The sequence below is a fragment of the Rhincodon typus genome, chromosome 7 (genome assembly GCF_021869965.1).
Source record: "Rhincodon typus isolate 14 chromosome 7, sRhiTyp1.1, whole genome shotgun sequence".
Taxonomy (NCBI): Eukaryota; Metazoa; Chordata; class Chondrichthyes; order Orectolobiformes; family Rhincodontidae; genus Rhincodon; species Rhincodon typus.
This window is the reverse complement of record NC_063338.1, coordinates 12135719-12146469: the sequence shown is the minus strand read 5'-3', so window position 1 is coordinate 12146469 and position 10751 is coordinate 12135719. Positions and strand designations below refer to the sequence as shown.

Sequence of the window (10751 nt, the reverse complement as noted above, 5' to 3'; positions counted from 1 at the left end):
CCCCCCTCGTCCTCACGTACCACCCCACCAACCTCCGGATCCAACGCATCATCCTCCAACACTTCCGCCATCTGCAATCCAACCCCACCACCAAAGACATTTTTCCCTCCCTACCCTTATCTGCTTTCCGGAGGGATCACTCTCTCCAAGACTCCCTTGTCCGCTCCACACTCCCCTCCATCCCCACCACACCTGGCACTTTTCCCTGCAACTGCAGGAAGTGCTACACCTCCCCCCTCAACCCCATCCCAGGCCCTAAGAAGACCTTCCACATCAACCAGATGTTCACCTGCACATCTGCTAATGTGGTATACTGTATCCGCTGTTCCTGTTGTGGCCTCCTCTATATAGGGGAAACCAAGCGGAGGCTTGGGGACTGCTTTGCGGAACACCTACACGCGGTTCGCAATAAACAACTGCACCTCCCAGTCGCAAACCATTTCAACTCCCCCTCCCATTCTTTGGACAACATGTCCATCCTGGACCTCCTGCAGTGCCACAACAATGCCACCCGAAGGTTGCAGGAATAGCACCTCATATTCCGCTTGGGAACCCTGCAGCCCAACGGTATCAATGTGGACTTCACAAGCTTCAAAATCTCCCCTCCCCTCCCCCCCACCGCATCCCAAAACCAGCCCAGCTTGTCCCCACCTCCCTAACCTGTCCTTCCTCCCACCTGAAGTCCCACCCCCATCTCCTACCTACTAGCCTCATTCCGCCCTCTTGACCTGTCTGTCCTCTCTGGACTGACCTATCCCCTCCCTAACTCCCCACTACACTCACCTTTACTGGCTCCATCCCCGCCTCTTCGACCTGTCTGTCTCCTCTCCACCTATCTTCTCCTCTATCCAACTTCTATCCGCCTCCCCCCACCTCTCTCCCTATTTATTTCAGAACCTCTTTCCCCTCCCCCATTTCTGAAGAAGGGTCTAGGCCCAAAACGTCAGCCTTCCTGCTCCTCTGCTTCTTCGCCTGCTGTGTTCGGGTCCTCCGTTCTGAGGAAGGGTCACCGGACCTGAAACGTTAACTCTTTTTTTTTTCTTCACAGATGCTGCCAGACCTGCTGAACTTTTCCAGCAACTTTGTTTTTGTTCTTTTATCAAAGGATATTTACATCCACCAGAGGGGAAAAGACACGGCTCTCAGTTTTCTTTCTCAGTTGAAAGATGGTATTTCTAACAGCACAGCACAACACACTCTATACTGGAGCCTTTGTTTCACACCTACATTGTTTTTTTCAGGGAGGTGGGTGTGATGTAAAATCTTCTGACAGAGGTGAATGAGCATCTAATGAGCAGTGATTTGCACCTACTATCTACTTGCTTGGCACATACATGTTAAATAGGCGCAGACCACCTGAATGGATTGCAATGCTACGAGGCTACAGCCCAGATTTTTCATTTTCCTCTCACTGTTATATGCCCTGTGATTATAAGCAACTGTGTACTGAGCTTCTTGCACTGTAAGACATTCTCTATATCTGTACTAAGTGTTTTAATACTGAAACAATATATTAATGGTAAATCCTCCAGGAAATCAGTTGTATTTTAAAATGCAATTTTTATGCAATTTGGGTGAGCTGATCGGAGTGCGTCATGCAAGAGAGCTGGGCTCTGTAAATGCTAGGGATGTTTAGGCAGTTTTAATGGTAGTCCATTAGTTCCACATTTGAGGGGGTAGCTTTTAGTCGTTTAAGCTGTCCACGGGGATGCAGGGATAGAAGGTGCTTGTGAATCTTAAGGGCAAGTTTACATTCCTGTGTAGGCTCCCTGGAGAGTGGTACTTTGAGACTGAGACCAGTCTCTCCTGTTTCCTATATTTGGTGACAACTTTCATGATTGAACCCTTTTTTTTAAAGGCCCAGAGATGTGAATTTCTGTTGGTAGAAAGTTGAAAATTGGCTTTACTTCCAAATGGATAAATGCAACAACAGCTCATTTATTTCATGAAAATGTAGGCATTGAAATGATCAGAAATAGACAGGTTTGGAGACTGCTGTCCATGTCAGGAGTGCCACTTCCTCGTTGTAACATGCCTTCAAAGGGGAATGTTAAATACAAATGAAGCATTGAGTCCTAAACAAATGATTTGAAACATGAAACCGAACTGCTTGATGGCTTCCCTAGATGCAACAAACAGCACAATACAGCACTCTGCACATTGTGAAAATCAGTGCACGGTGAGGGGTACTGTTATTAGCTTCTGTATCTGCAAGGCGAAGTTCCTACAAATGATTCCTGTCCAAAAAATCCAGCCAGTAAACTTATCACAATGGTCAACAGCCCCAGCACTCACTTTTCAGCCTTGGCTCTTTGGATAGTACTTTTACTCCTCAGACAAAAGTTTGCAGATTCAAGTCTCACCCCAGAAGCCTGAGTCCAAAATCCAGGCTGACTTTCTAGTCCAGGTTCCCATCTACACACAAGTAGATATTAGTGATTCCATTGCACTATTTCAAAGTCCAGTTGGGCCATGTAACTTATTTCTGTGCTGTCCAGTCTGTATAAAAGACCAGGGGTCTTGGTCTGTATGACCTAGCCAACATTTATTGCTCAACAAACATTTAAAAAGAATTTTCTGGATGTTGCCAACAACTCATTGTTATCTGTGGGAGCTTATTGTGCTGTGCGCAAGCTTGCTGCCTGAAGTTGTGAAAGATACTATACAAATTTTAATTCCTTCTTTAAACTTCGCACTCCCCAACCTGTAACCCCACTTGTTGCACTGCCGGGATGCATCTGAAACTATAGTTCTGGGTTCAGTTTCTCCATCCAACTTTCTAGAAGGCACTTCTTATCATTTGAATCCCTTTTGAAAATCCATGTGGTTAGTGTATAGCTGCAGCAGGTGATGTTCACTCTCTGATCTATGCCGAGTTAACAGATTTTAGCAGGCATATTGAATCTCAGTTGGAAGCTCTCTCACTTCACAATCCAGGTTGATATGCCCAGTGTAGTACTGAGGGATGCATCCATCTGACTGGTCCTTCATTCAATGTAAAAGATCTGGTTGTGCTAATTGAAGGAGAATGGATTATTTCCTCCTTTGTCCTAACCAACACACAAGTTAGAATTCTTAGGTCGTTATCGCATTGTGATTAAAGGGATCTTGCCATCTGCATATTGGTGCAGGCATTGCCACATTTCAACAGTGACCACGTGTCAAATGTACGCCATTGGCCCTAAGGCACTTTGGGACATCTTGAGGTTGTGAAAGGCGCTTTATAACATGGAGTGAATTGACTGCTGACTGTTTGATACCCTGTCTTGAATTGCTGGATCTGTTCAAAGTCTGTAATAGTGACACAACGCAATGGAGTCTTTTCTGCAGGGTCTGATTGGTGGTCATTCTTACTAATACTCCCATGGACAGATGCATCTAAGGCAGACAGATTGGTGAGGATGCCATCAAGAATATTTTTCCCTCTTTTTGATTCCCTTGCTACCTGCTGCAGACCCAATCTAGCAACAATGTCCTTTAGGATTTGACCAGCTCGATCAGAAGTGCTGCAGCTGAGCCACTCATAGTGGTGGATATTGAAGTACTGAGACAGTATATTCTGTGCTTCCTCCAAGTCCTGTTGTACATGGAGGAACATTGACTCATCACCTAAGGTGGGGGGTGGTATGGGTAATGAGTAGGCGGTTTCCTTGCCTACATTTGACTTGTGCCTTGATACTCATGAGCTCCGGAGTCCGTGTTGAGGATTCTAGGACAACTCCCTCCTGACTGCATACCACTGTGCTGCCACCTGTCCTGGCTCTGTGCTGCTGGTGGGACAGGACATGACCAGGGATGGTGGTGGCATTGCCTGGGACTTTCTACAGTATGATTCCATGAATATGATGGTAGCAGGCTGTTGTTTGGCCAGTCTGTGAGGCACCTCTCCTGATTTTTGCCTCAGACGTTAGTAAGGAAGACAAGCAGGGTCAACAGGACTGTGTTTGCCATCATCGTTTCCAGTGACACAGATCAATGCCACATGGTGCATCAAGTTGCATTTCTAATTTCCTTTCTAGTGGTTGATACAACTGAACGGCTAGACAGACCAGTTAACAGCCAAACCTTATTGCTGTGAGTCACATTGTAGGCCAGACAGGTAAGAACGGCAGTTTCTTTCTCTAAAGTGCACAGATGTTTTTTAAGTCAAAAATGGTCACGATCCTCATTAGGCATTTCCTTCCAGATTTTTATTGAATTCACCATCTACAATCTGCCACAGTGGGATTTGAAACCAGGTCCCCAGAATGTTAGCTAAGTCTCTGTGTTACTAGTCCAGCAACAATATCTCTAAGCCATCACCTCGTTGTGCTGTCAACTCCCAACAAGTTTCGCTGCTTTCAGGTATATGAGAGCATGATGGAGAAACAACTGTTACTTCAAATAAGCAGTGGAATATTGAATTTCATGACACTACTTTGTAGTGCCGCAATGGCAAAGCTTGTTATTTTACAAGCTTCAAGTTTAGTTTTGCAATTCAGTGATAACAAAATAAGGCTTCTAACATTTCACTTGTCTTTCTCTCGGTAGGATTTTTCCCAGGGAATATATTCTGCAACACGTGCACTTGTATTCATTAGCTGACCTTCAGCAGGTACGTGATACAGCGACCATTCGTTCGAACTTCCTAGTCACTGCCTGTTTAAAAATAATCCAATCTGTCCAAATTGTGCTGTATCGTTTGTTGTCTCTGCTATGTTAGCCCAGCTTAGCCGGGGCACAAGGAGAGGGTGGCATACAGTATTCCTCAGCCCTTTTACTCTCTACAGTAGGAGATTGTCAGGTGCCCATTTCCATGGAGCCCTCGCCCCCCCCATTTCCATCTCCTAACTATTGGTATCATTGCCATCATGCATCTCCCTTCGCCTTTTTCTAAGATGTGCCTGAAAATATACTGCTGTAACCAAGCATTTGTTCACTTGCCTTCACATTGTCCAATTTTGTTTGGTAAAGCTCATGTATTCGTGAGATGCTTTGTTACTTTAAAGACACTATGTAAATTTGAAGTGTGTGTGTGTATATACATGTGTTCACTGGATAATTGGAAGTAAATTAATGTCCACTGCAATTGGCACGCATGGAGCCACTTGATACAAGTGGAGTATAATGCAACAACAACAACAACTTGAATTTGTGTAGCACATTTAACAAAATAAGCCATCTCAGGATGGTTCAAAAGAGAGCTTTTGGACAAAATTTGACACTGAACCTTGAACACACTTGAAGCAATATTAGCCCAGGTGACCAAAGTCTCTGCTCAAAGATGAGGGTTTTAAAATAGACCTTACAGGAGGAGAGAGGGTTGAGGCAGAGAGAGTTAGAGAAGAAATTCCAAAGCTCAGGGCCTAGGCAGCTGAAAGGACAGCTGCCAATGATGGGACAAGGTGAATTGAGATGCACATACGGCAGCAAAGGGTCATTGTGTCCCTCTGCAGCACAGTGCTTGTCTCTAATACTTTGGCACGCGATTGATGTGAAAACCAGTAAATGACAACAGAAAGCCTGTGGATTGGGATTGCAGTTCAATAAGTGGCTCTAATCAGGTGGAAATATTATATAGTAGGTGCAGAATTCTTTCAGCAGCTTTTCAAAACCCTCTGCGCTGTCCTGTCCTCTCATGTGTTCAGATTTGTCAAATTGCTTATTTGGGAAACAAGCTCAAGCCTGTTCTTCAGAGGGTCCCAGTAGATTGTGTAGTTTAGCATGACCTGAATTGAGGCAATCGATCAGATCAGCCTGTGGACATAGAATGTGGCACATGCAGTCCCCAGAGCGCAGAGTTCCATTGAATGAAGCTGTTCACCGTAATTAAAATAACCAAGCTTTCCGTATGACTTAATGTCCAGATCCTGCCTGAGCAATCAGTGCAATTAAAAAGGAAGTCAGAGTAATTCTTCATTTTAAAAATAAAACCGTTCTGCTGGCTTGACAGTTATTTATTTTTCCTGCCAGTTTTCATGCCCCTGTAGGTGTTGATTTTTTTTGTTGGCACCCAATGCCACTGTCTGTTATCAGTGTCTGCGAGTTTTGCCTGTGACTGTTGGCAACTTCTTCAGCCACGTGAGATCATATAGGCTGAGCTTGATCAGCTTATCACCCAGAAGCTGTGCTTCTCCAACTGCGCTGACTGGACATGGCCCAGAGCAGTAACTCCAACTTATTTTTACTCCTTCCTAATCATGGGCACCAGAGCCAATTGTTGCAGCCTTGGCTGTGTTCCCTGCATTTAACAAAAGTGACTAACCTTCCAGAAGTGCCTCACAGGCTGTAAAGTGTTTTTTGATGTATTATATTGAAGCCATAAAAACTGTGATTTATAAATACAGCTTCTTTCTTTCCTCACCTTTCTAACTGATAGCCTGACTTTAACAGTGATATTTTTAATATAATCTCGATGGGTCAATTGGCATTTCTGTGCCATAAGCGACTCTGAGTCTTGAGTCTCAACTATGGCTGAGGTAGCATTTCTGCCTCTGACAAGATTTGGGTTTCAAACTCAGGTATGCACTCCAGTTCCATACTGAATGGGCTGCATGTCTGAGATACCAGCTTTTAGATGAAATCATTAAACTGCATCATCTGCCCACACTTGTGCACATTAAAGATAAGTTGGCACAACTTTGACGAAGAGCTGGGGCTTTATCCCCAGTGTCTTGTCCAATATTTATTCCTTCGGTGACACCACAAAAAAAATCTATTCATTATCACACTGCCAATTGTGAGTGTTTGCTCTGGGCGTACAATTCCTCTCCTTGGTCCCCTCTCCTCTCCATTCTACTTCTCTCTCCTTGATGTTCTCTCAAGCTCCTTTTCATCCAACCCCTCCTCCCATTCTCTCGTCTCCCCTCTGTTCCACCTCTTCCCCTCTGCCTCTCTTTCACCTTGCTTTCTTCCGCCGACCTTGCTGTCCCACCACACTCCCTCCTAAAAATCCCTCCTCCCCCTTCACCTCCCTATTTCTGGTGCCTCTTCTGCCATCCTCTCTCCTATTCCATTCTGTTTGCCAATAGGTGACACAGAATCATCAGCTTGAGTGGACAGATTAATGGTAGATCCTCAGCCTCCTACATTTCTATTGACTGACTTGATTCCTTCCTCAGCAACAGTTTCTTGAAAAAAACACCTCAGACCTGAGCACATTATCTAGGCTGACACTAAAGTGCAGTCCTTGAGGTAGCACTGCAATTTCAAAAGGCCTATCTATATATAGAGACGTTATATTAAGGTCTTGCTAAATGATCCAAAGACACTATGACGAAAATGGGGGGGATGGAATTAAAGTATCTAGGGACTTTGGAATCAGAAATATCCTCTCCTTGCTTGCAGTTGACAAACACCAAATGTCAACATTGAGGAGGATTGCAGCAGGTTACAGGAGGAGATTAATAAACTTGCAGAATGGCCAAGGACATGGCAAATCAGGTTCAATGCAGATACCGGAGATGTAGCGTACCTTGGTCAGAATAATACTTATCACTTGGCAGGCTCAAGTCTAGAGAAGCACCGGGATCTCAGAGTACAAAGACATCAATTGCTGAAAACTGTGCCAGAAGTTAGCCAGGCCATAAGAAATGGAAGCCAAGTATTAGGTTTTAGTCCTATAGAGACAGAACTGAAAAGTAGGGAAGTTGTGTGAAATCTGTGTTGAACCCTGGTTAGAACGCACTTGAAATACTGTGTGGAATTTTGGTTGTCCTCTTACAAAAAGTATGTAGAGGCACTCGAGAGGGTGCAGACAAGATTCACAAGGACATTACCATAATATTTAGGTATACATCTCAGAAGAGATTGACAGGCTTGGTCTCTTCTGTTGCAGGGGTTGGGGGCAGTAATGGGAAGCCCAGCCTTTAGGAGAAGGGAATAACTGGTTATGCTGGATCTGCAGATTTTGTTGAAGAGATTTGAATGGGGCATCAACACTGGCATGGACCAACTGGCCTGTTTCTGTTCTATGCAAGTCAGTAGGTTTAATGGAGAGTCTTAATGGTTTGAGGATAGAATTCCACTAATGCTATTTTGTTTTCCGCTCTCCTCTCTGCACCCTCCCCCCCCAGCCCCAAGCAAATCCAGATTTGTTAATCAGGTGTGGAGGAAAAGCAGGGAAGGCAGAGTGATCCATTGAGTTGACAGGCCTTTTTTTTTTTTTTTTTTTTTTTGCCCACTTACCTCAGTGTGGACATATCCAGTTAATGTCCAGGTTATGAAGATGTTCTTCACTGTCTTGGTATGGTCACTTAAAAGGCAATTGGTCTTGCTTTAATTCATATTTGTATATCTACATGGCAGATCCAGTATTTGGTGCTCATTCAGAACATGTTTACATGGTCATTTTCATTTAGAATGTATCTTGAGCCTGTAATTGCTGTTATAGAGGATAATCAACTGGTAGTAGGACTTTGAGGAGCAGAGTCTTAGGTGCCTCAAACCTGGCACCAAGCTCAGTCTACAGGGCTGTAGTGTTAACTGCCCTCCTTTCTGCATTAGAGACATGGGCAATTTACAGCAAATGTCTCCAATCCCTGGAGAAAGATCATCAGTGATGCTTCTGCAAGATCCTGAAAATCCAATGTCAGGATAGACAGGCCAATATCCCAGTATCCAGGCACTGGTTTCCATCAGTCAGCTGTTTTGGGTAGGCAACGTCGTCTATGTGCCTGACTCAACTTCCAAAACAAACTCCCTACTCTTGGTTTCTTCACAGGCAGTTATAAGGTTGACACACTCTGTCAAGAATGTCCCTAAAGCCTCCATGACAAAATATAATATCCCCACCAACTTGTGGGATCCTCTTCCCAAAGCCACCCAATCTGGAAAATTGCCAACCATTTTGAGCATCTCCAGCAGGGCCAAAGTGCAGACAGTAGAAGGAATGTGCAAAAAGTCCAGCTTCCCACCCCCTCTAGCAAAACCACCTGCTCCACCTTTGGCAGGATGTGTGGATCTAGCATCAGAGTGTTTGGTTGCCTCAGGACCCACAACACCAGACTGGAAAAGGGTCGTCCTCGGTCTCGAGGGACTGCCTAAGAGGAGGAGTAAGGATGATCAGCTAGCACAGGACTTTCACATTGTTTCAAGTATTCAATCCTGCTCGATCCCTCCCATAATATGTCAAGGTGGTGTGTGACTTTTGGCACTTCCGTCAAATGCTGCAAAGCTTTTCCACACCCATCACACACTTCTACTGAGTATGTTCAGAGCAGCAGTATTCCTGGGATTGTTACACCTTTGAGCTCCTTCCGAGGGCAATGCAGTAGAGAGCAGGGTCCTGCCTAATGCACTTTGAAGGAAACTAGGATGTTCATTGTCTTATCTGATCACAGCAATGAAATGCTACGTGGGAAGCCATAGGCTGTCAAGCTACATGACCATCTGCTTCTGAAAATGGTCAGCTTATCTCAGCATGCTTGACCGAATATTCAGCCAGCTCTGGAAGCTGCTCAGCACCAGAGGTTCCATTAGCACGTCTGCTCGTGGAGAGATCCCCCTATCTTTCCACACCGCCCTCTTTCCCACCCCACCCAAACTTCCTTTCCTTCACTGTAACTTCATTATCAACAATTCAAACCCTCCTTTGCCAGGCAAGATAACTAATTACAGCAATTCAAACTCAACAGGCAGAAAAGCGATGCTTGACAGGCTTCTAGAACAATTGTTGTTGTTCACTTCACCCGTCACTGGCTCCCCAAGGTGTTCTGAAGACCTAGTCAGCTTTGAGCTGAAAGGATATCTGTATCACACACAGGAAAAGCCACATTAGGATACAAACAGGGAACGAGGTTGTTTTGGCATATTGTATTGGTTGGGGTGGGGTGGGATTGATTGCTGTTGTAACTAGTCTGCTATATCAGTGTGGTACAATACTTCTACAGGAATTATACCAGAGCAAAATGGTTACAACTGCTGGGACTTGCTAAATAAACTGAGGCATTTTTTCTCTCCACAAGAGGTGATTTAATAGAGGTATTTAGGATTACGAAACATGTTTGGTAGAATAGACACTGAAGTGATGTTACCATAGACCAAAAATACAAGATAGTGATAAATCCGAAGGAGTCCTGGGGAAACTTCTTCATCCAAGGAGTAGTGAGAAAATGGAACTAGTTTAACTAGCAGGTAATTAAAGTGAATAGCATAGGTGCATTTAAGAGGAGCCTTGGTAAGGACATGAGAGCACAAAAGAATGAAAGGTTATGCAACAGGGTTAGGTAAAGAGGAACAGGAGGAGGTTTATGTGCAGCATATACCATTTGGGCCAAATGGCCTCTTTCTTTTCTGTGCTTTCTATGTTTTCGAGTGCAGATGTCATTTTTTTAAAAAAAGCAGTATTTCTGTATATCCCAGAAACATTGTACAATATCTCTACAAAAGGCCCCTTTTTAATTTTATTTGTAAATGACTTATACTGGTACTCCATTTCTCAATCTCTGATATTCCATGTCCCCTCCATTCTGTCTGATATGTCAAACATCCTTGATAAAGTTGTTTCAGAGATGGCAGGAACTGCAGATGCTGGAGAATCTGAGATAACAAGGTGTAGAGCTGGATGAACACAGCAGGCCAAGCAGCATCAGAGAAGCAGGAAGGCTGACATTTTGGGCCTAGACCCTCCTTCGGAAATGGGGGAGGGGAAGGGGATTCTGAAATAATTAGGGAGAGGGGGAGGCGGATAGAAGATGGATAGAGGAGAAGATAGGTGGAGAGGATACAGACAGGTCAAAGAGGCGGTGTTGGAGCCAGTAAAGGTGAGTGTA

General features: G+C 44.4%; 1 protein-coding gene across 3 annotated transcripts in view; it reads left to right on the top strand.

Annotated features, from left to right (window-relative positions):
* plekhm3 (pleckstrin homology domain containing, family M, member 3) overlaps window positions 1–4727 on the top strand; it is a 73882-nt gene extending 69155 nt beyond the window's left edge. For all 3 annotated transcript variants that reach the window (XM_048599555.1, XM_048599556.1, XM_048599554.1), the window contains one exon: window positions 4531–4727. In XM_048599555.1, the coding sequence (XP_048455512.1) occupies window positions 4531–4702 (172 nt within the window). In that variant the 3' untranslated portion in view covers window positions 4703–4727. The remainder of the gene's footprint in view (window positions 1–4530) is intronic.
* The last annotated feature ends 6024 nt before the right edge of the window (window positions 4728–10751 follow it).